The sequence below is a fragment of the Stigmatopora argus genome, chromosome 23, assembly GCF_051989625.1.
Source record: "Stigmatopora argus isolate UIUO_Sarg chromosome 23, RoL_Sarg_1.0, whole genome shotgun sequence".
In the NCBI taxonomy this organism is placed as follows: domain Eukaryota; kingdom Metazoa; phylum Chordata; class Actinopteri; order Syngnathiformes; family Syngnathidae; genus Stigmatopora; species Stigmatopora argus.
In genome coordinates this window covers 1937501-1963200 of record NC_135409.1, presented here as the reverse complement: position 1 = coordinate 1963200, position 25700 = coordinate 1937501, and the positions used below count along the sequence as shown (strand labels likewise).

The following is a 25700-nucleotide window of genomic DNA, read 5'->3' as shown; positions in this document are numbered from 1 at the left end:
AAAAGGTTGGTGTGGAATTTTCGCGGGTGTCTTAAGAAGTTATATTGCAGGGCAGAGCTTTTAGGAGTGATCATGCAAACCCCTATGATGAGAGAGGGGTAAACAAACTCACATTGGCAGCCAGTTGGGACGTCAGGGTCGCCACCTTTTCTTGAGAGGCGTCCAGCTCCCGACGCAGTTTCCTGATTTGCTGGTTCGGCAACAAAGAGAATTATTCAGAGTGGAAAGTTAAAAAATACTGCACTGCCCATTTTAATGACTTGAATGTAAAACCCATCATACATGCTGAGTCTGTGTGGGAAACAAAATACATAAAGTGTGGGGGGATTACCGTGGAATTTTGGACTGTTTGGCCCTTGATTGAAAAAGAGAAAAGTCATAATTAACACTATGTAGCATGCCTCCATCACAGAGGATGAGGCTGTAAACAGGTTATTAAAGGTCATTCTGCCGGTGGTCATGGTTAGGTGTTAGAAAGAAAAAATCGTGCTTAGAAATCGTTTGAATAATGGGTCAAATAGCATTGGCAAATTGCTAAATTATTGAAACTCAAATAGGAATTCACATTAACTGTTTTATAGGACATTCAATTGATCTTGCACAATTTACTGAGCGTTTGTCCCTGGGAAAGTGAATTTATAGAAAAACCTGAGCTGTATTTGCCATTATTGTTTGATCCAATATTAATTAAAGGGAAAATAACAGGAATAGAACATGGGAAATGGGAAAATAACAACGATATAAAGGAAACATCAAATGAATGAATTGGTGAATGGAGTGCATTCTTGCTCGGGGATTAGAATTATTAACTGTTTGTATTGGAGAGAGTGGGATAAGAATGAGTGGGATTTATGTGCAAGAGGGTCTCATCTCATTTTCTTCCGCTTTATCCAAAGTCGGTTCACGGGGCAGCAGCTTCAGCAGGGAAGTCCAGACTTCCCTCTCCCCAGCCACTTCATCCAGCTCTTCTGGGAGCATCCCAAGGCGTTCCCGGGCCAGCCGGGAGACATAGTCTCCCCAGCGTGTCCGAGGTCGGCCCCGTGGCCTCCTCCCGGTGGGACGTGCCCGGAACCAAGAAGGCGGCGCGCACGGGTGCAAGCGGCTCTTTGCTCTCCAGTTTGTTGTTTTGTTTTCTCAGTCTTATCGTAGGCAAACGTTTTCTACAGTCGCCAGGATTTAATTACTCTCGGTAGAAGATGCGATATATCCATCACAACAGATTTGTTGCACCTTTGCGTGTACATACACAACGACTGGTGCTGCAACAGTAGGATCATTAACACTCACTGTTCCCCTGATTTAGAGGTCTTGGCAGTTCTGTGCAGGCCCTTCTGTCTACCAAGGGAGGGAACGGTCATTGTAATGGCTGTTTACATCCCACAGGATGCTAACGTTAGCACGGCACTAAGCCTCCTGCTAGCGACTGAAAACAAACAGCAGTTTGACCACCCCGAAGGAGTCCTTATAGTCGCCAGTGACTTCAACAAAGCATGTTTAAAGACTGTTCTGCCTAAGTTTATCCAGTACGTGAAGTCTCACACCAGAGGAGATAAAACTCTAGACCATGTTTATTCTAACATCAGACATGCTTATAGAGCCACACCCCTCCCTCACCTTGCTGGATCCGACCATCTCTGCCTGTCCCCCACCCCCTCATACACCCCACTCCAGAGGCTAACAAGGCCACAAATAAAAATAATAAAAACATGGCCTGAGGACGCCCTTTCTCAGCTGCAGGACTGTTTTTCCCGTACCATTTGGGAACTTTTTGAACACCACAACCTCCAGGACTACACAGACACTGGTCTTTCCTATATCAAAAACTGTATGGACACTGTCAGTGTTAATAAACGTATCCGGGTTTTTCCTAACCCAAAACCCTGGATGACCAGTGAGACACAGGCACTCTTTAAATGCCGTAACACCACCTTCAGGTCAGGGGACAAGTTACAATACAGCGTTGCCAGAGCAGGCCTGAAGAGAGTCATTAAAAAGGCCAAGGAAGGATATACAAGGAAAATTGAGGAGCGCTTCACAGAAAATAACCCAAAGAAGATGTAATGTAACAGGGAATACGACATATTACCAATTACAATGACAATAATAAGATGTCTGTTAACACAGATGCCTCACTAGCAGAGGAACTGAATCGTTTCTTTGCCCACTTTGAGACTGACAAATCGGATTCAGTCTCAACACATCCACCACCTTCCAGCAGTACACTGAAGCTTCAGGAACATGAAGTGAGACAGGTACTGCGGATTGTGAACACCAGGAAGGCTGCTGGCCCTGACGCAGTACCTGGGAAGGTGCTCAAAGCCTGTGCTGACCAGCTGACTGGGGTTTTCACAAAGATTTTCAATTGTTCCCTGCAACAATCCATCATCCCCTCCTGCCTGAAATCTGCCATCATTATCCCTGTCCCTAAAAAGCCAACCGTTGACAGCCTGAATGATTACAGGCCTGTTGCACTTACGCCTGTGATCATGAAGTGCTTTGAAAAGTTGGTCGCCCGCCACATCAGGGATACAATCCCTCCCTCAGTTGACCCTCACCAGTTTGCTTATAGAGGAAACAGGTCCACTGAGGACGCCATTGCCGTAGCTCTACACAAAGCACTGAGCCACCTGGAGCACCAGGGGAACTATGTGAGGATGCTTTTGATTGACTATAGCTCTGCCTTCAATAATTAGACATAGGCTTTGTCATCATCATTGACTCGACAAAAGCCTAATTGTCATCATACCCCGAAACTGCGTATTACGAAATTGGTAGTGCTTCTCCATAAGGTGCGTTTTTCTGGCAAAAGACCCAAATAAGTGATAATTTAACACTATAATACACTACAACACTATAATACCAGACATTCTGGCTGATAAACTCTCCCACCTTGGACTATCCTCTTCCATCTGCTGCTGGATTAATAACTTCTTAACAAACCGGAGTCCCCAGGGCCAAAAAGGCCCGGTCGGACTCCTTTTCAGCCTGACGGCATCCCTTACCGCCGGTGTCCACCAGCGGGTTCTGAGGTTGCCAACCACGACAGGCATCGACCACCTTGCGGCCGCAGCTCCGGTCTGTCGCCTCAGCAATAGAAGTGTGGAACATGGTCCACTCAGACTCAATGTCCCCCGCCTCGTCCCGGAAATGAGAGAAGGTGGGAATTGAAACTCCTTCTGGCAGGGGATTCCGCCAGGCGTTCCCAGCAGACCCTCACGAAACGTTTGGGTCTCCTGGGCCGGACTGGCATCTGCCCCCACCATCGGAGCCAACTTACCACCAGGTGGTGATCGGTTGACAGCTTCGCCCCTCTCTTCACCCGAGTGTCCAAGACATGTGGCCGCAGGTCCGATGACACGACCACAAACCCGATCATCGAACTGCGGCATAGGGTGTCCTGGTGCCAACTGCACATATGGACACCCTTGTGGTTGAACATGGTGTTCATTATTGTCAATCCATGACGATCGCAAAAATCCAACAATAGAACACCACTCGGGTTCCGATCGGGGGGGGGGGCGTTCTTCACAATCACTCCCCTCCAGGTCTCACTGTCACCCCCCACATGAGCATTGAAGTCCCCCAGCAGAACAAGGGAGTCCCCCAAGGGGCCACTTTCCAGCACTCCCTCCAAGGACTCCAAAAAGGGTGGGTACTCTGAACTGCTGTTTGGTGCATTCGCACAAACACCAGTCAGGTCCCGTCCTCGCACTCGAAAACGGAGGGATGCTACAATCTCATCCACCGGGGTAAACTCTAACATACCGGCACTGAGCCGGGGGGCAACAAGTATGCCCACAACCGCTCGGCGCCTCTCACCGCGGGCAACTCCAGAGTGGAAGTGTCTAACCCCCCTCGAGAGGAGTGGTACCGGAACCCAAGCTGTGCGTAGAGGTGAGCCTGACTATGTTGAGCCGGAAGTTTTCAACTTCACGCACTATCTCAGGCTCTTTCCCAATCAGAGAGGTGACATTCCACATCCCAAGAGCTATTTTCTGCAGCCAGGGATCTCTTCTTCTTTGGCTGCCACCCAACTGTCTGCGCACCTGACCTATTTAGCCCCTCTCACAGGTGGTGAGCCCATGTGAGGGGGGACCCACTTTGCCTCTTCAGGCTGTGCCCGGCCGGGCCCCATGGTGCTCGCCATCGCGCCCCCCCGGGCCTGGCTCCAGAGTGGGGCCCGGTGACCCGCGTCCGGGCGAGGGAAGACGTTTTCCAATTTAGTTTTTCATCATAGGAGGTCTTCTGAGTCATGCTTTGTCTGGTCCCTCACCTCAGACCAGTTTGCCATGGGTGACCCTACCAGGGGCACAAGGCTCCAGAAAACATATCTCCAAGGATCATTGGGACACACAAACCCCACCACCACGTTAAGGTAATGACTCGTCGATGTTCAAGAGGCAAGAAGTGCAAATTATTGATGATAATGAAACTGAAGAGAGAGCAATGCAACATAGAGTTAAATCATCATCGTGATTGCACATTGCATTGTTTTGTTACATGGGCTCAGTCCAACTACTTCAAATTCAAGATATGGCAACATATATTGATTTTGTTTTGTTTTGTGATTTTGTCTTATTCAATCAAAAGACATGAGGGGAGCCATATGTGTGATTTGATGGTAAACTAGCTATCAGACTTTCACCTGACTTACAAATACGCACAAAAAAGGTACAAATAGACCACAGAACTCACACACAAATCGAGCAGCCATTAATGTTGGCCATCCATTGCAGCCAATTAGTTAACGGGGGTCTACTAGACATGCACATAAGAAATAACGCATGGCATCTAAACACACAAACGCTAACTCTCTTACCTCCGAGTGTGCCTTCTCCTCTGTCTGTTAGAAAATAAACCCATTTTGATTATAGTGACATTCAAATGCCAGCAAATCCCTCCCGTGGCTCAAATTCGGCCTGTGAACAAAATTGACTAGAACAAAAAAAATAATTATATTAAAATGACTTACTGCAGAGTAAAGTGAGGATGTGCTGGACACCAAAGATAATGAAGATCCGTGGACTGTGAGAACAGAAAGTTGACATTGAATTTGACAGGACTTTGAAATGCATTTGGACTTTTCTTGTCTGTATTTAATACAGATGTACTAACAGAGTCCAATTTAAGAGAGCATAGTGACCAATGAGCTCACTGGTCATAAAAAGCGCTGTTAAAACATTTGATGCCAGATGCGGCTTTGCTGAACCTTTGCCTTAATTAAAAAGGGCGAGGTCGACAGAGCGCCAACCTTCATCAGTGCTGTCCCTGAAGGAGCCCGAGTGGCTGATGGCATGCGGCCGATCCTCAAGGGAGGTGGCACTGCCGCCCAGTGAATGACCCTCGCCATACAGCTCGAAGGAATCCTGGGTGGGGATGCTGTTGGAACGGCTCATGCTGCTGGTCCCTCCCGGCGGGTTGTAATGCCCGATGTGAGTCGGGCTCACTGGGAAGAAAGAACATTTTTATACAGTGGTACCTCGTCATACGACCGCTCGTCATACAAAATGCTCGTCTTACGGGGGAAATTTCGATCGAATAATTCGCCCGTTATGCGGTCAAAATTTCGTGATAATAATAATAATAATAATAATAATCGGACATAGGCCCTGTCGTCATTATCAACAACACAAAAAAGCCAGGTCTTTTTTGCATATCTTTCGTGTATAACAATATTTACGAGCACGGAACGAATAATTCAGACGAGTTTCTCATACGACCAGGAAACGCACAACGCGCGGGCAAAAAGAGGGCTTTCTGGGTAATGAAGTATACTCCTGCACACAACACCCATAGGCAATGGCAACCTTTCTCAGAATAAAACTTCATTACCCACAATCACTACGTGGGAAGCTCAGCTATGTCATTTCCTGTTATTCTTTCTTAGGAAAGGTCCCGCGATCGTTCCTTAAAGACTATTTGTCGTTGGCAAGTGGTCGTGCGTTATCCTATTGTGAGGACATTTGTGTGCATCATTTTGGGAATATTTTGAAGGCAATACAACAGCAAACAGTCCATCGATAGCGAATGTGAGGGCAGAGGCGTGGCAAACCGCCAACCCGAAAAACGAAGGTAACAAAAGATTACAACAAAATTAGAATTCAATTTTGTTTAAAGTTACATTAAACGTATGTTTGAGTGTCTGTAAATATTAATCCAAGTTAATTTAAATTTGTTTGTTCCGTTTACGAGTGCGTTGTCGTGGAAAAAAAACGACCCCCCCCCACACCCCGAAACGTCTCTGTCTCCCGTCGGCGAAATCTGCCCAATTTTAGTTAGATTAAACACATTTTATTACTATTAAACCACTAGTTATGTGTTACTTTGTTAATAAATGGCGAATTAGAAGAAATAAAACATTTTTTCCAATCCAATATCCTGTTTTTGGTGTTTTTTCAGAGGGCTGGAACGAATTAATTTGTTTTCCATTCATTTCAATGGAAAACGTCCGCTCGAGTTACGAGAATCTCGTCATACGAGCTCAGTTCCGGAACGGATTAAGCTCGTATCTCGAGGTACCACTGTACATCATTGAAGCCTAACGTTAATGAATACTTGGAAAAAAATGCAAAAAAGGTAGACAGAAGTGTGTGCTTTATATGGAGCCAAAATTTACTAATGATAAGTTGCACTTTTTTTCATAGTTTGGCTGAGCCTGCAACTTCTACTTAAGCGCGTGACTTATACTATATACATACTAAATATCAGTGGCGGGCGGTGCACTTTCTGGTAGCGCCTTCAACGTATCAATACAACCCTCAAAAACTTTTATGGCTATAAAACCTCTACTGCAGCTACAGCTGCAACACATAAAAATAATCAATAAATTAATGCACAAAAATGGGGTAAAATCCACTTCCTAGCAGCATTTCATGATTAAATACAAATACTGGAGCTTTTCAGACATTAAAACCAGGCCAGGGGGTGAGTTTCCCGGGAAAAGACAGCGATGAACGGCAATGGCGTACGGGCAAACATTGCCCGAAAATGGGATAAAATCCAGCCGAAAACAGCATTTATTGATTAAATACAAATACTTGAGCTTTTTAGACATCAGAACCGGGCCCGGAGTATCATTTCCCCGGTAAAAAGACAGCGATGAATGTCGATACGTCCATACGTGAAATGACAAAAAATGCACTAAAATACTAAAATTAGGTAAAATCCACTTCCTAGAATCATTTATTGATTAAATACAAATACTGGAGCTTTTGAGACATTACAACCAGGCCAGGGGGGTGATTTTTTCCCGGGAAAAGACAGAGATGGACGTCAATGGTGAAACGCCAAAAATTAAACTGGGGTAAAATCCACTTCCTAGCAGCATTTTGTGATTAAACACAAACACTGGAGCTTAAATACAAACACTGGAGCTTTTCAGATATCAGAACTTGGCCCACAATTGAAATATTATTTAGGAATATGGCCATATTTTACTCACCAAAAATCCTTTTTACACAATATCCATCCTCCTTTCTTTCTTCCTTCTTTCCTATCGCCATCGAAGCTAATGATGAAAGTCGAGCCTGTCCTGTCATATTTCTGGCATAGTCCATTTTGAAAATTGCTTTAAATCAAAACAACAATATACTATTTGCTTGTGGAGCTAAGTTAGCACACTGAAAGTGCCGCACACACCATTTTCCCGGCTGTAACAGGCTTGCTAGCTTCGGAGTTGACCGCCCTTTCTTAATGATGTCCATTTTTTTCTGTAAAAGTCCGTCTGGAAAATAGCTTTGTGAGAGAAATCTGCAACAGAAGCCATTTGTTTTTGCCACTGTCGGCCATGTGGGTGGAGTTTGCGATCTCTGGCTGCTTTGGCCCGCCTACTAGCAAATCATAGTTTGTGAAAGCAATGACATGTCCCAGCCAGCAAAATGCTAACGCCTATGAAAAATCATTGTGGGGTTGCCAACTCGAAATCTGATTGGTTAAAAGCAACAGTCTAGTTTAATGCAGCAGAGCCCGCAAGAACTGATTGTGAAGGCTTTGAGGCAGATCTGATCTGGCAACAAATAATGGCTGAAATGTGATTGGTTAAATGCTTCAATATGAAAACACACATCTGGAAGCAGTGCAACCAGGGGGAAAAGCAATGAAAGGAAGCTAACAGACCATTTGGAATAATAAGTATTGATGGACAAAATATAATATGATTCAGATATTTCTTAGGCCAGCAGAGAAGGCCTTGAAGGCCCTGACGGCCCGCCACTGCTAAATATACATTAGAGGTAAAATCGGGCCGAAAAAATCCGTTCTGACCCGAACCGGCAGCGGGTATTAGGGCCCGGCCCGAGCCAGAGCCCAGCGAATTAACTTGATTTGCAGGACCGAGCCCGAAACAAACCCGAAATTTCATATTTTATTTGTTAGGACTCGAGACTCCCAAGTCGGGTGGAGGAGATGTGATTTATGATAACAAATTAAAGCCTGTCTTTTGTAACGGAATCTAAGTTAAGCAAGACTGTATAAACATCTACATCTTTTATACGATAATATAGATGTTTGATGATTTCAACAGTTTAAATGCCTGCTCAGCGTCGAGGTGCCAGTCTTTTTGCTCTCATTTGAGAGCAAAGCGCCACATTGACTACATTCAGCGAAGCCAACGCAAGTTTTCCTAGCATATTTAATAATCAATTTGAATTCACTCTTACCGGGGCGTGTTTCTGTCTTTAGTTTATCCTTAACTTCTTGCGGGGTTCACGTGAATGCGCAGAGCATGCTCTGGCTCTGCAGCTCTGCCTCCAATTGCAATTACATTACAGCGCCTTCTGTTTTATCCAAATTTTCGAAATATATATTTCATAAGTATTCCTTAGTTTAGTATCCAAACATCGCTTTAGTATACATTTTTATAAACATGTATTTATAAAAAAAAAAACAAGTCAGCAAGAGAGACCACACATGGTTTTAGAATTTAAAAAAAATCAGTGAGAGAGAAGCCCAGCCCGACCCGACAACGAACCCGAAGTAATGATTGACATTTTAGGTCCAACCCAACCTGAAATTCGGGTCAGGTCGGGTCGAGTTTGAGTTAAAGATCTCGCCTCTAATACACATATATTTGTTATGTTGTGTTTTTAGGCTATATAAACTTATTTAACAGTTGCCTATTTTCTCTTTTGTTCCCTATTATTTACTATTACTGCAACATATAATGCTTGTTTTCGGTTTCTGATCAATTTAAAAAACTGCCCCACAAAAATGCATCTTATACTCCAGTAGGACTTTTGTACATTTTTTCCCCATTTCATTGTCTTTTTTTGGGCTAGTGCGACTTATAGTCTGAAAAATACAGTACATTTTCCTGTTGCCAACACACATTCCACATCGGATAAAGCCTACAATCAGCACTGACTTACACAAATTGGAATAGTGGTATTTTCCAGTGGTAGTACATGAAGCCCCCGGGGAAGACATGGGGGACTGACTGCCCGAGTCTTGAAGTCCCCCCGTCGAGTGGGACCTGAGCCACTCCATCCCCTCTTCGTGGGACGTCTGCGTGGACGACGGTGGGTACCTGAAACCCACATACCGGACACGTATAGTTTAGCTGGCTCCCGTTTTTAAAACGGATTCCAGGATGTGATCGATAGGGATAAGTGCAAAGGCATTCACAGGTATAAACACGCATGCATCAGCATACACTTCCAGAAACACTGTTGTTCCTCCAGGACAGCAAAGGGCTACGTTATCACACATCAACCTCATTTAATCCCTGTGGGACAATAATTGAGTTTGCACTGGTCCAGTTTTCTCCTTGTAAAGTACTCATTACTATGTTTGCCACATGTGAGCTTGCTCCACTATTGCTACCCAAGGGTCACTCAAACTATAGTGCAATTTCTTTACATTCCACGCTCACAACCGCAGCATCATCGAGTATGCTAAATAACATGTCAAACATGCATAACGGTACACACAAAATGAGTTAAAGCTCTGTGTCTAGTGTGCCTCTCACATAAAAGTCTCATGCATTAGCAAAGCGTATAAGTGCGTCCGTGCAGCTGCGTGCAGTCGTTTTCAATTCAGATTTGGCTGTCAGATTCCTATACCTCAGCCTCTTTTTGGGAAGCGTGTTTCTGTCAAGAGGCATGCTGTTAAAGACATAGAGGATGAGGGTGTTAGATGGAGGGACCCTCCCCCCCCCCACAAAATACTCACAAAAATAGTAAATGAGAAAAGCGTTAAAATGATTTAAAGGGCACTATGGATGAAAATGGATAACAACTGTCCGCCTGTTTTAAAAGACCCCCAGTTAAAAATATCCAAAGAGTGGAAGGGCAGATAAACGTCATCATTGTCAGGCAGAATCCTTCAAAACAAATGAAAACAAACAGCACACTGCTGGACCTAGTTATTGGTGATCTAACTCACAAAAACAACGGCAAATTTTTCACACTGTTGTTTTTCTAAACGTTAGACTTGCCAAGAAAACCTCTTTTCACTCGGTTTGATTAAAAAAAAACCCAGAGACGTTTAATCTTGAGGTGATGTAACACAGCAAGGCTTCCCTAGGGTCGAATGTAGTGAATGGGTTTTCGGGATTTCCACCTGACAACGATGTAACGTAACTTCCGGGGTTCGATCATTTAAAGCGGGAAAACCATGTGTAGGGATTTTGTTTTTCTCTGCGCAGCTTTTTATCTGGTATCTTACCCTTCGGACAGGGTTGACTTGATACTGCTGGTTCTCGTAACCTTGGGCCCATGGTGGCCCAGAGGAAGATCAATGGACTCAGAACTGGTGTGCAGACTGCTCATGCTTTGGCAGCTCAGCTTGTCCTTGCTGCCGGCGGACGAGCTGCAGGCAGGCCATGGCCGAGCGTTGGACGGCAAAGACGGCCCTGACGCCGGGCTGGACGTCGGGGAGTCGGCACGAAGGAGATCTGGCCCTTTGGCGTATAGCGGGCTGCTGCCGCCGGTCAAACCGCTGGCGCTAACAAGACTCCCTGTGCCAGAGGAGGGCGAGTTCAGGCTGGCCTGTCTCGCCAGAGTACCGTGCGGGCTGCCCAGGATTGAGGGGCACTTGCCAGAATCAGGCGTGCCCGGGGAGCTGGCCTTGCTGCTGGCTTTGGTGCCAAACAATCTGAGGGTAGATAGGTGGGGGCAGTCATTTAGAAAGGTTTGCGGGAAGCATATGCCAAAAGCATATGAAATAGATGGGCCTAGGGCCGGGAATCTTTGGTTACCTCGCGAGGCGATAACATTTGCGGTACAAGGCTCACCATAACGGGTTTCTATGGGTTGTTATGGCGGGTACACGGTCGATTGGTCACTGGTCTTTTGGTTGCCGATCTTTTGGTCGCCAGGAAGGTAAGTGATAATTACCATTTAACTCCTTGCTCAAATCCCCTAAATACAAACTGCAAATTACTATTTAGTCATACTTTATGCCCTAGTAATTATTAGGCTAAAGAAAAGCTCCAAATTTCCCCGACTTTTATTGTTTTATGTTGGAGAACTTGTTAAGACCCTGACTGACGTAGCTTCTTAAAGGGACAACACATGTACATACAAACTCTTATACAGTCACACGTCGGCTCAGTGAAACTGCTCATGGCCTTTGTTGGCTTTTATTGATGCGTTGTTTTACCTTGTTTTGTCGCCGGTCTTTTGGTCGTCTGTCTTTTGGTCGCCGGTCTTTTGGTCGTTGGACTTTTGGTCGCCGGTCGTTTGGTTGCCCGTTTTCGCGGTCGGGGCGACCAACAGACCGGCGACCAAAAGACGGCGACCAAAAGACGGCGACCAAAAGACCGGCGACCAAAAGACCGGCGACCAATCGACCGGAGATGGTTATGGCAATACAGAAATGATAGATACATAGGTCAGGAAATTGTTCAATAACATTTGACAGTACAACTAATAAACAAAAAAAACACATTCTACGTCAGGGGTGCTCAAACCTTTTTGCTCAAAGATCTACTTTTCCAGCACCCAACGTTGCGCGATCTACCATTTTGTTTCAGGAACCCTGACAAAGCTCAGTAGTTATGTATACAGTGGTACCTTGAGATACGAGCTTAATGCGTTCCGGGACTGAGCTCGTATGTTGATTTACTCGTATCTCAAATCAACGTTTCTCATAGAAATGAACTAAAAAATTAAATTGAATTTGTTCCAACCCTCTGAAAAAACACCCCAAAACATTATTGGAATGGAAAAACATTTTTATTTGTTCTTATTCACCATCTATTAACAGAGTAACAAATAACTAGTGGTTATGATGTTTAATAGTACTAAAATTAGACGGAGGGGAGAGAGAGAGAGACTTTTTGCATGGCAACGCGCTCGTTACATAACAAACAAATTTGAATGAACTTGGATTACGCTACAGACACACTCAAAAATAAATTTAACCTAACCTTACACTAAACTTAATTCTAATTTTGTTTGAAATTTTTACACCTTTCTTCTCCCGGGTTGGCTCTATTTGCCCCGCCTCCACCCTGACTTTTAGCTGCGGTTTTCAAAAGGAACCTATCGAGGGTTGTTTGCTTTTATCTTCCCTTCAAAATATTCCGAAAATGATGCACAAAAATGTCCTCACAATAGGATAACGCACGACCACTTGCCAACGGGTAGTATACTCCTCTTGTATTGGGTGGCTCTGCCACGCGTACACCATTCTGCACTGACTAACGGAGGAAAAGGCACTGAAAAAACGCAACGCTCGGCCAGTGCTCGTAGAAACATTTACACGAGGGAGTTGCAGGGAGAAAGACAGCAGCCTCTCGCGTCGGCTGAATGCTCGTATATCAAAATTTGTCTCGTATCTCAAGGTAAATATTTGCTCAAAATTTTACTCGTATCTCAAATTGCTCGCATGTCGGGGCACTCGTATGTCAAGGTATTACTGTATGCTGATGATATACCTCATGCAGCAGGACCCAAAATAGTGTAGGCAGGTAGCAATCATGCTTGGACTCGCGATGGCTCTGTTTCCCAGCTCAAGTCCAATATTTTTTTTTGTTTTTTTACATGATCAAATCTTACTGTCATATGATCTACCAATAGTACCTTAGCGATTGACTGGTAGCTCGCAATCGACGTATTGAGCACCCCTGCTCTACATCATTCTGCTGTGAATTTCATTGAGTTCAGTAGACGTCAAATCGGTGCCATTGATGGCGCTAAACGCCTAATCCAGTCAAAGTGGGCCAGGCGTCTAGCACCATGAATCGCGGTAAAATGTAATATACTGCTAGTAACGTGTTGGTGCCTTTTCTTTTAAACCGTGACACCTTTTTTTTAAACAATACATCCATTCCTGAGGAGAGTATATTAATATCCTTTTGGTTAACAAAGTATCGGACTATGTTAGCATTTGGACATATTGTCACAGCCCTAGTAGGCACGCTTCCTCCACACATTCATGCTCACTGCTTGCTTTTGACTTAAAAGAACCCAATCCTCCACATATGCTCTCGCAGCCTGCGCCAAAGCAATCGCGCCAAAAGAACAGGTGATGCTGTCTTGAGACCAATTTATAATGACATGCGGATGAAAAAGAAGCCAGCTTGACAAATCAGATGAGACGGACATGTTTAGGCATGCGTGACAAGTGCGCCTTTTAGATGAGCAGGAAATTGGTGCTGTGAGAAACTGCTGTCTGTAGTGTGGGATCGATGAAGCTTCACCTGCATACTGCCTTGAGTGAAAAACTGACCCATTCAGCTATGAAGTATGAAGTAACAATTTACCCAATTTTATTACATATAAAAAAGACAATTTAATGATCGTTGATGGGAATATGACTAGAAAACCCTCCGATAAACTTACTGAAATGGGAGCCAAACAAAAGGTAGGTTCAAATACTGAAACAAGTTTTACTGACACTTGTTCCACGCTTACCCTGTCAGATCCTAATCCCATTTGTCCTCCCTCTGTTAGTCACTAGCTTTACATGGTGAACCCTCTTTCTTTCTCTAGGTCCCTCAAAACCAGGGGACTCCAAACTGGTCCTCAAGGGCCACTGTGGGTCCTGGTTTTCATTTCAACCTATCCAGCAATGGCTATTTAAACAATCAAATTTCTAATAAAATTGCCTTGTGGTATAGAGGTTTACTTGCCTGACTTCAGTGCGACCAGGCACGGGCTCGATTCCCACTGGTGGCGGTATGATTGTGAGTGCGGATGGTCGTTTGTCTCTCTGTGTGCCCTGTGGCTCACTTGCGACCAGTATATGGTGTAGTCTGCCTTTCCCCAAAGTTAGCTGGCTTAGGCTCCAGAAACCTCCGCAACAAGGATGTGCGGTATAGAAGATGAATGAATAAAAATTTCTACTAAGACAAGCAGCACGGGCAGCCTGGTGGAGCGAGTGCTTAGCGCGGCGGCCTCACAGCTCTGGGGTCCCGGGTTCAAATCCAGGTCGGTCCGAATGTGTGGAGTTTGCATGTTCTCCCCGGGCCTGCGTGGGCTTCCTCTGGTACTCCGGTTTCCTCCCACATTCCAAAAACATGCATGATAGGCTGATTGGACACTCTAAATTGCCCCTAGGTATGGGTGTGAGTGTGCATGGTTGTCCGTCTCCTTGTGCCCTGCGATCGGCTGGCCACCGATTCAGGGTGTCCCCCGCCTCTGGCCTGGAGACATCTGGGATAGGCTCCAGCACCCCCCATGACCCTAATGAGGATAAATTGGTTCAAGAAAATGAGATGAGATGAGACAAGCAGCACCTGACTGTATTCAACTGATTACACTTGTAAGACACCGGACTGGAGAAAAGGTTGGATTAAAATCCTGCTGCCACTGCGGCCCTTTGTAGAATAGTTTGGGGACCCCTGCTTAAAACCCTATTCTGTCTAACACCAAAATATAAAGGACCATAGAGGGATTATTCCAAACACTCCTGTGACATATTGGAACTGACCTGCGGAAGGTAGGCGAGGCAATATCCGGGTACTTGGAGCCTGGCTGCCTGAGGCTCGCCTGGCTGGTCGAAGTGGAGGTCGGGCTGGACTTGGGCGAAGTAGACATTCCTGGATCCTGTTCTGTCACCTTCTCCTTATCCGTCTGATTGACTGGACTAGACCGTTCCGAACCGACCTTCCCGGCGTCCCTGCACTTGGCCGTGTTCAACTTGCCGCTGACATTGGAGTCGATGCTGCTCGAGCTGGAGCGCTGCCCGCTGCGCCCCGCCGCCACCCCGCTGGAGGATTTGGCCGGTCTGGGTAAGGAGCGGTACTGAAGGGACACTTTTGAGCCACCACAACTGAGCAGAATTCCATCATCTTGAGGGTGGGAGCCATCCAGGCTGGTCTTACGCACACCACCGACGGCCGCACCTTTGCCGAGGGCTGATGATGATTTGGGGGCCTTGCCCAAGGTGGCCGAGCCACTTGTGAGCATGGCGCCGCTAGAGGTGATTATAGTCCCACTCGAACCGGGAACCTTCTTGAATCCAAAAGAGCTGGTCGTTGGTGGACGTCCAATGCCAGAAGGGGGTTTCTTGACTTCGTCGCCGCTGATTTTACCAGCATCTGAGGGGGAACGCTGTATGTTGGAGGAACTCTTTGAGGGCACCTTTCCTTTCTCCGAAACCTTAGCATCATCGGTCTTGCCTGTTGATTTGCATAAAGTATATTTATCATAAATGAAGCAAGTTTTTACCCAACATAACCTATAGCCAAAAGGGCAAAGCTGTCACGCTGACTTCAAATTGTCAAGCAAAAGAACAATGGAACACAATGTCTGCACACACACCCTCGCTGAAGTGGAAGGATTTTGTCAGTTGTGAAGCATGAAAGTTTACCTGTAGTTTTGTACGAGGCAGAAGTATTTTTCGTCCTGGGCGGCATGATGCCCACCTGGGCTGTCATGCCCCTTCTCAATGAGCCTGTTTGCGATATCTGCGCCAGCGAAGTCGCCTTCTGACCTACGTCTTCGTACTGGCCTTGTGCTTGAGAGGACGACGATGACCTCCATCGAGAGGGGCTCCCATTGGGGTCCATAGTGGTGTCAAGTGCCTCTTCTACTTTTTTCAGGTCCTCAGCTCCGACCCAGCTGCTGCTTACCTCCTGGTCGGCATGCATGGAGGTGCTTGCTTTCTGGGACTGGAGAACAAAAGATTCATTAAGATCAAATTAGTGTTTTTTTGTTTATTAATGTACAAAATTCATTACTGCCATTGTTTTGGTTGTGGAAATTGTCAAATTCGATGACCCTACTTACTGTAAGACCAAATTACACTGCATTGCATTTTTATTTTGCAAACCCAACTAATTCTAGCATTAAGCACCAACTTCTGCGTGTGAATTATTCATCCACCCCACAGAAAAACATAAGGCAGGTAGGCTGGTAGGTTGGCAAGGCAAAGCAAACAAAAAGAAACAAGGTGCGAAGTCACAGCTATCTTTGGACTGAGCAGATCTCATCCTGTGGGATGCTAGTGCGCACACATACACAAATAAACACACAATGCAGATCAGCAATAGCCTTTTCTTGACAGATGGCCATGCAGTCTCCCTAGCAACACCGGAATCTTTTCAATGAGCGGTAAAAGGAGACTTGGCAGAGAAGCACAAAACAAAAAGCCTCTGTGGAGAGCAATGAGACGGCATGTTATTCTCTCAGCTGCTACAAAATTTGTTACTTATTTGGAGATATCACTTTCTGGACCGCTTATCTTCACAAGGGTCGCCGGGGTGCTGAGGCCTATCTAACTATGGGCAGTAGGCGGGGGACACCCTGAATCGGTAGCCAGCCAATCGCAGCGCACAAGGAGACAAAGGACAACCATTCACACTCACGATCATACCTAGGGGCAATTTAAAGTGTTCGTCCAGCCTACGCTGCATGTTTTTAGGATATGGGAGGAAATTGGAGAACCCAGGGAAAACCCACACAAGCTCGGGGAGAACATGCAAACTCCACATAAGAAGGTCAGAACCCACCTGGGATTGAACCTTCAATCTCAGAACTGTGACGCCGACGCACTAACCATTCACCCACAAGGCCATCTCAATTCGGAGATTTAAAAAAAAAAGACAGTTTTTACTTTCTCACCTGTGCGTCCTTGCTTTTGTGTGAGGAGCGGATGGCCGAATAGGCGTGTGTGTTCAAATCGTCAGTGCTGATGTTGTCCAAGGTGTCGCTCAATCCACTGCTCACTGAGCTGCTGTCATCCCAGCTGTGAGGAGGAAGAGACACGTCACCTTGACTTATGCTGAAAAAAGCTCCCAACTTCAGGAGCTGAAAACGATTATATGCTGAACACTAACCGCATTAAAAGAGGAAATCGATGCAAACAAAATTACGGCTTACACAATCAACCAAAACATATTAACAAAGACTCCTAAAGACATCCTAAAGACTCCTAACCCTGAGCCCAATCCTGCCGTCTAAGGCCACCCTGGAGTTCAAATACGAGTTCAAAGAATAAAGAACAACTTACAGAAAAGTAATTACATGGCGCAGACAAGCTAATTCAGGCTTGGCATCCCTAACTGATATGACTGCGGATGGAAAAGGAAGACTCAGTATAAGAAAATAAGTGCTTTTTATCTTTTTTTTAAATGAACAAAATAAACATAGGGAAGTTCATACCTGAAAATACAGAGAACTATTTGGTAACATGAACAAAACCGGTAAAAAGAGCTAATTGGCTCTTTATGGAATCACGACTATAATTTGACTCACTCTCTCCATGGGTGGTAAGTCATTTTTCTACTGGGGGAACTCGTCTTCAGTTTTGATATGTGATTAAAAAGTACTAAATGCTGCTCAATTAACATAAACAAACGCCCCCCGGAGTCATTAACATAAAGTTAAATTCTTTTGCACCACAATTGAATTGTGGAAGCTAATTTATGTTAATCCGAAAAGTGGGTTAATTCAGTGAAAAAAAGAAAAACCTACCTACTGTTCTATCATGATTATGGGAATGCTTTGACAAACCCCAATTAATTCACCTCCGCCCCAAAAAAACCCTCACATTTTATCTCAAAAAGACTTTCCACATCAACTCAATAACCTGAGTTCTGTGTCACAGTGTTACGTCCACGGGAGACGTTGAGGCGAGGTACGAGGAATTAGGACCCAATCGCGGGGAAGCAGGCGAGGATGAGGCAAATCGTGCTCATAACCAAAACTTTAATAATTTAGGAGGGACCTTACAAAATAACACGGACTTAGGAAACGAAACATGAAACCAAACCGGACTAGGGAAAACACGTAGGAACAAGGTAATGTGGATGCATGGTAAGGGAATTTATGCAGACGATCCGACAATGACATTAAACTCAGTGGGGTTTAAATAGACACATCAGCGTGACCGGATGATTCGCCGAAAGACGTTTCGCCGACGGACGTTTGACAGACGGACAGGTCGCCGAATGGACGTTTCGCCGAACGTTCATTCGGCCAAATGAACGTTGAAAATGCTGTTTTCGGCTGGATTTGACAGAATTTGAGAGCATTTTGAGCCGTTTGGCGAATGGACGTATATGGACGTTTTTTTGCGTTCATTGCGACATTTTACCGAGGAATTCACTTCCCTGGGCTCGGTTCTAGTGTCCAAAGAGCTCCAGTTTTTGTATTTAATCATTAAACGCTGTTTTCGGCTGGATTTGACCAAATTTGAGAGCATTTTGAGTCGTTTGGCAAATGGACGTATATGGACGTTTTTTGCGTTCATCGCGACATCATCGCAACATTTTACTGAGGAATTCACTTCCCTGGGCTCGGTTCTAGTGTCCAAAGAGCTCCAGTATTTGTATTTAATCATTAAATGCTGTTTTCGGCTGGATTTGACCCGATTGCTGTCATTTTACGGCTTGATTCTGCTACATCTGCCCACCCAAGAGTGCTTATTCCCGGGCTGTCATTGACGGTGGACTAATACATTGAGAGTGATGAGAGGCAAAGGGAAATGAATCATTGATTTTTACTATAATTTGGACAACACCGGCGGCGGGCCGGATTAAAAATCCTAACGGGCCGTATATGGCCCGTGGGCTGAGGTTGAAAAACTTGTACACACACGATCCGGGGGCGGGGCGAGCGTGCGAATCCCGTTTCGGCGAAACTTCCGTTCGGCCAAACGTCCATTCGGCGAACTGTCCGTCTGTCAAACGTCCGTCGGCGAAACGTCTTTCGGCGAATCATCCGAGTACCACACATCAGGGACTAATTTTGAATCACGCGCAGCTGCGTGAACACAACGGCAAGGCAGGAGGGACAAACGAGAGTCGGGAAAAACAATAGCACGCTACTCCTAACACACAGTGTCTTAAATTAAGCATGAGCCAGCAATTTCGAGAGGAAACGCCGCAGAGGATATTGGCCTCATATACTTTATGAGACGGTGTGTTAAAATCCATGCGAAAATACAGGATTTCCCACGTGATTACTTCAGTCAGAACAGTGGCAGGAAGAAGACCAAGTCGGAGAATAGAATAGCGCGTCCATTTTGCCATTCATTCCAACTACACGTAGGAGCTGCTCGACACCCCGCCGATGCATCGGTGTGACTTCGTTCAGCCATGCAAACGTTATCTCATGCAATATTCAGCACGCGTACTCGGGTCCCTCCAGCTGGCTCTGAATGAGGGAAAACACTATTAACAGCACAAAGGCAGACAGCGGTGACCATACCCGATCGCGAAGATCAATTTGACTTTTGATAAATATTTTGTTGTGTAAATTGAACGTGTCTTCTGATAACTGCTTGACACAATTTTTTTTAGCCTACTATCAAACTAAAAAAACAAGGCATGTTATGTATTCAAAACCTAGAAATAACTACTTTAGATGCAATATTCTGTAAAAAAAACATGTCGAGACGCACATAGCAGAATGATGCAAAAATGCAGTTCTCCACGTTATCTAAATCTGACTTTTGTTTGCATTTGTATGAGCTCAATATTATTAAGTGCTATTTTTCAAATGATAAAATTAATCTAATTCTAATTCCATCTTTCTTCACTTCATGGGAGAAAAAAGATCATTAGAACCAACTCCACACTAGCTGTTTGTGCACGCTGGCTTCAATTATTCAAATGCATCGCACATTATGCGCTTGATTGGGTTTTCGAGGCTAGATGTCAACAAAGTGGACAGCTGCCTCTAGTAGTAAACTCCTCTGTCGGCACCTTCCTCACACCCAGGTGGAATTCAATTATCTGTACAACAAGTGTGCGACACTACAATAAGCACAAGGAACATTTTAGAAACAATTTGACTTGTAGGCGTTTCTGTTATACTTGGGGACAAATGTACAAAACTGTAGACAGGGTGATGGACAGCCAAGAACACCAGAAGGGAGCGGCATTGACAACTGACATGACAGGGTTCAAGTCCCACGTCTCGACAGAAAAACAGCAAGAATAAAAAAAGAGGGGAATTTAAGGCCAAAAAGAGGAATAGTTTAAGTCTTGGAATAATGAATCATTTGGATGTTAGGTTTAAATACGGCACACTTATAAGACACTAATTATCGCAAGTCTGGTCACGCAAAATAAACTACAGATAAAATGTGCTCTTTAATATAAATAAGATCACGTCCAATTTGCCTGCACTGTAATCCCGTTAAACGCTGTTAAGGCTGTGCCATCACTCGTCAGAACAGCCCCAGGTCTTTATCAAAGGGTGACTTCACTGACACTTCATCCTTCTGCTTTTTCTCTCAAGCCGGACAGGATTCGGCTCCACTTATCAAAAGTCATGACTATATTGAAGAAGAGCAAAACTTGGAGCCGGGTTCTACCTGTCTTGTCAACTCACACCACGTGCTGATCACGGTCCTGCCTCCGAGATGACTCCAAGCTGTGAAGCGGGCGAGAGCAAATGGGAACAAGAGAGGACGAGCTCACTCTTACACCCATGCTCTCTCCCCATCCCACTGCTCCTCCCCTTCATCAATCACCCAACCTAGGCCACTCGATGCACAATCGGACGTGCATTGGCCAGGGTTAATTAAGGGAGAGCTAAAAGGTGGAATGGAGTCAAACAAACACGGTTGACGTGCTCTATCATTGCCAAACAAAAGTGGAAGTGTCGAAAAGGACTATTTAAGCCAACCAGAGCATGACCACGTCGCTGGATCGTCTTAATCAGTCCACTATTGAGTACCTTCTCATGTTACCTCCTTGCTTTGTCTTGGCTGATTATCGACCACGATCACGATTATGACCACGACCACGGCCTCAACCACGCACCTTGTACCTTCGCTTTGGATCCCTCTACAGATCTCTCAGCTATAGACCTCCACGCTACGCAAGACGACTCCTCTACGCTTTCTCCTCCTGTACCTTCGCCTGGCCATACATGATGGACACTCATAATAAACAGAAAACACCACATCCCGCTTGTGTGTGTTTGCCTGCTTCGGGGCCCTCCGCCCACAACTGTAACAGTAGAAGAGAATAGTAATATTTTGGCCCCTAAAAAAAGGAGTAAGCAGTATTTTCACCACAGATGCCTCAGTCACATGCTTGACCAGCAGTCGTTTTTTTTTTAAGTGTGAAGCATTATGAGCCTCACGGGAGCAAAGTTTAAGCCAGGGATGGGCAAATCGGTCTATGAGGGCCGCTGTGGGTGCAGGTTTTTGTTCCAACCAATATAGCACAGACAGTTTAAACAATGAGATTTCTGCAGAAAACAAGAAGCACCTGACTGCAATCCATTGATTGCACTTGTAGGACACGAGATTGGTGAAAAGGTGCCCTCTCAATGGGTTGGAATGAAAACCCGGACCCACTTGTGGAATAGTTTGCCCACCCCTGGTTTAAGCGTACTCCATTGCTGCCAGTGTGAGTGTGTGAAGTTGCTTGTTTCTCAATCTTCATAGAGTAGAAAAAAGGCAAGGAACCACAACATGGGAAATGAATTAATAATAATAATAATAATAATCGGACATAGGCCCTGTCGTCATCATCAACAACAAAAAGCCTACTTGTCATCACACCCAGATCTCTGCTGAGAGTTGTCTTCTGCTAGTGGGAAGTGTCAGCTCAAGCTTCTGACAATCACACGTCACCAAGGCTGAATTAAGACAGGTGTGTTAAAGGAACAGTGTGCTTTTCAGTCTTTTTTTACTGGGTTATACGGGCCTAAGGGAGGAAAGAACACAGGAACTGAAATTCTTTTCGGAATTTTTTTCTCAGTCCGACACGTCTGAAGGGAAAACAGACGTCAATATTTTCCATCACATTCAAGGGCCTGATAGAAAAACTGTTAAAAACTTGCCACGTTCGCCTCTCGCGTAGGCAACATTCCGGAGATAACACCGTTACAGAGAGGAAACGGTTCACAGGGTTCCAATTTATTCTTGGCCCATCTGTCTCCTCGCTTGACCGTCAAGTGTGACGGCCAATGAGCTGGGACTGACGGAAGCCTGTTTGTCAGTTTTCTCAACCTCCCGCCGGGTCTCGTGTGTTTTCACGCATGGCCACTCCCAGAAATGACCCAACTGATTGACGAAAGGACCGGCTGACTGATGTGAGTGCCTCTTACAAAATGCCGCATTGAAGGGGTAGCGCGAGCGAGAGTGTGTAAGCCAGTGAAAGCAGATGAGCTGTGAAACAATTGGATTATCGAGCAAACACCAACACAGAAGCAAGGATTATGTCATTTTTCGGATATTGAATCGTCATGCTCAAGACTGAGGATACCGATCAAAAACTATATTTTAGTACAAAAGACTTCAAACTCAAATTGCCTGACTGTTTGCCGACTTTAAAGTGCTTCTTTGTGAGAAAAAAAACTCTAAAACAACGCTCCACCAAACAGAGCTTCAAGAATTGAATTGACGGAAAACGGGCAGCCTGCTGTGATTGATAGATCTCATCCTTACCTGTCCACGTCCCCTTGGATCTCTTTGCTTCCTCTGTGTGAGATTTCTCGAGAAGCAGCCGCGTCGGATGCTCGGCCGGCGTTCCGTGCATACAAATGCAGACCACCATCTGTTAGATATCTGCCAGAGGAGACGTCTGACTTACTTTTTCTTGCAGAGAGTAAACTCAAAGTCTTTACACTGTCACTGTGATATTTCTAAATCAAATGTCTTAGTATGATTACAATTAACACACATGGCTGGGATTTGAGCACAGATAGCAATCAGATGCGTCTGACAGGACATGGGAAGGATGAGCCGGAGGACTAATTGAGCTAATTAAATGGCAAATCACCTTCCTATTCTGATGTGCTTTAACAATTTGTCTCAAATCCGATGGATGTTTAACTCCATCAATCAAATGGCAATGTCAATCATCCGCAATTTCATGGCAATTTTCTGAAAATATTTCATGCATTTAAAAAAAGTGGGATTGGTATAAAAGCATACCCAATTAAAGAAAAAAAAGTCAGCAAAAGTTACATTTGTTGCACTCGTACACGCCCCTCGAGGTGATTTTTAGTGTCATTTATATTGGAAATGCAATTGAGAGAAATGGATTTGAGGACATACAAAGAGAGAAAGACAAAAAGGGTACCATTACAAATACCGTAAAACCTCTATTTGAGTGGCACCTCTATTTGAATGGCACCTCTAATAAAACGGCACCTTGGTGGAAGAATTGAAAAATAGAACGGCACCCTCTAATTCAGGGGTGTCAAACCGGTCCTCAAAGGGCCGCAGTGGGTGCAGGTTTTCATTCCAACTCAACAAGAGGGTATCTTTTGCAAGTGTAATCAGTTCATTAAGGTCAGGTGCTACTTATTTTAGAAGACACCTGATTGGTTAAAAGGTCGGCACTGGATCGGTTGGAACAAAGACCAGGACCCACTGCGGCTCTCGGCGGAATCGGTTTGAGACATGTGCTCCAATTGAACGGCACCCTCTAATTGAATGGCACCTCTAATTGAACGTCACTACGGGAAAAGTTTGAAAAATAGAGCGGCATTGTTAGGGTTATTAGTCTTACATTATTATATATTTGCTCGCAATGAAGAACGCTTTGAAACGTTTATTGTAACGTCTATTGAAACTAGGGTCCTTGACTATTTGACGTCTCACTCCTGTTTCTCACCCCTCCCTTGAGAGCTGAGACGTCCATTGTAACTAGGGTCCTTGAAGCTAACAAACAAGAAGATGCGTGAGACGCCAGAACGAACCAGGACAGAGACCTGTAAGGTTCGATTCTCTCTTGCAAGAAAACCCAGAAGATTGTCTTGCCTCTTTATTTGTGCATGCATTTGGGAATGCCTATTGGTGAACCTATCAGGCATGCCGGTGAAATTGAGGTTTTTCTCAACCTGAGAAGGTGCTCAGATGCCAAGTGCCTTCTTGCCTGGGATTCATACCGTTGTCACATTAGAGATGCCACCAAGAAGCAATTAAAGAAGCTCCATATTGATGTGGCCGTGATTCCAGGAGGCTGCACCAAATGTATACAGGCCCCCGAGGTCTATTAGAACGCCCCATTCAAGGCCAAAGTCCGACAGTTCTACGAGAACTGGATGTTGCACGGCGAGAAGAGCTACACCAAATTCGGCAACATGCGAGCACCAACCGCTCTCGACGGCTCGAAGGATTGCCAGATCCATTGTTTCAGGTCAGGCGGCCCGATTCAGACTGGTTTGCAACTTCTCCAGCAAGCGCGAGCCAATGCTGGCGACGATGAACGTGAACTCACTCAGACACGCGACGCTGAGGCGGAAGGTGATGTGAATGACGAGGACAGCTACAACAGCGACATGTCACTTGATTTTCACCATTGAATTTGTAATTACTTACCAGTAATCGCCTTGTATTTGTGCCTATTGTTAAATAAATATGCACATGTTACCTGGTTTCTCTTTTCATCCATAAAATGTACCGCATCTTCTCAGAATTCTGACCAGCTAGTCAAAAAATTGAGCGGCACCCTCTAATTGAACGGCACTACGGGGGAAAATTTGAAAAAAAGAACGGCATGCCGTTGAAATAGAGGTTTTACGGTATGTTGCATTCCTATAGTAGGTGAATAGAGGGGACACCCAGTGAGGGAAAGAGTAATATCTATTCATCCGGCCCGCTGGTGATCTCATCCAAGCGTTCGTTCTTGCCCCAAGACGTCCCCATCACTCACGTACCCTGCCATCTCCATCTGTTTCCTTCCTCCCCTCTCCCCCTGCTCCGCCCCCCACGGTCCTGCTTGCCTCATGTTGGCACTGTACACAAACCTCGAGGGATCAGAGTGGCTGCTGTAGCGGCCTGCGGCAGCAGAGCTGCCACTCGCTGTGTCCTCCCTGGCTGCAGGATAACCGCCGGAGGGGGCTTCGCCTGCCTGGAGACGCGGCGTTTGCGTTTGGCCAAGGCGCCAGGCCATGGGGGAGGAGCGGGTGGCGAGGGCGGGGAGACTCGGCCCGTTAACTTCAGTGGTAACGGTTGTGTCGAAGGTGGTCTCCAGTGTGCTGCAAAGAGTGAAATGAACGGTGAACAAATTTCCTATTTTCAGCCCTATGGACTTAAAAGACACTTCCAAGACAAAGCTGTCATATCAGGTCCACTCCGGTGTGAAGGTCAACAATCAAAAAAGATGCAAACAGCTGCCTGCTGTTTCAGTTTGTGTGTGACCTTCCCAAAGTGCTTGTGTGTTTCTTTCACCAAAAAGTGGAAGATCTTCCAGGAGACAATCGGGTCAATAGGAAAAATTAGGCAAAGCTTTGCCAGTGTCACGCTGCATCAAATTCAAATTGACGCAAAGTAACATAACAATTTGGTTTATGAGGAGGGTAAATCACCAATATCAAGAAATTAAAATACTTATGCCTTAA

At 45.3% G+C, this 25700-nt stretch overlaps 1 protein-coding gene across 22 annotated transcripts in view; it reads right to left on the bottom strand.

Moving 5' to 3' along the window:
• nav3 (neuron navigator 3) overlaps positions 1 to 25700 on the bottom strand; it is a 232129-nt gene that overhangs the window by 12881 nt on the left and 193548 nt on the right. For 15 of the 22 annotated variants that reach the window (XM_077593699.1, XM_077593702.1, XM_077593706.1 and 12 more), the window contains 13 exons: positions 25107 to 25337; positions 22798 to 22917; positions 17010 to 17133; positions 15757 to 16057; positions 14875 to 15565; positions 10663 to 11091; positions 10059 to 10100; positions 9366 to 9523; positions 5252 to 5446; positions 4973 to 5025; positions 4820 to 4843; positions 332 to 355; positions 113 to 190 (listed from right to left, as the gene is read on the bottom strand). In XM_077593699.1, coding sequence (XP_077449825.1) covers positions 113 to 190; positions 332 to 355; positions 4820 to 4843; positions 4973 to 5025; positions 5252 to 5446; positions 9366 to 9523; positions 10059 to 10100; positions 10663 to 11091; positions 14875 to 15565; positions 15757 to 16057; positions 17010 to 17133; positions 22798 to 22917; positions 25107 to 25337 — 2470 coding nt within the window. The other 7 variants (XM_077593705.1, XM_077593701.1, XM_077593708.1 and 4 more) reach the window with 5 other exon arrangements.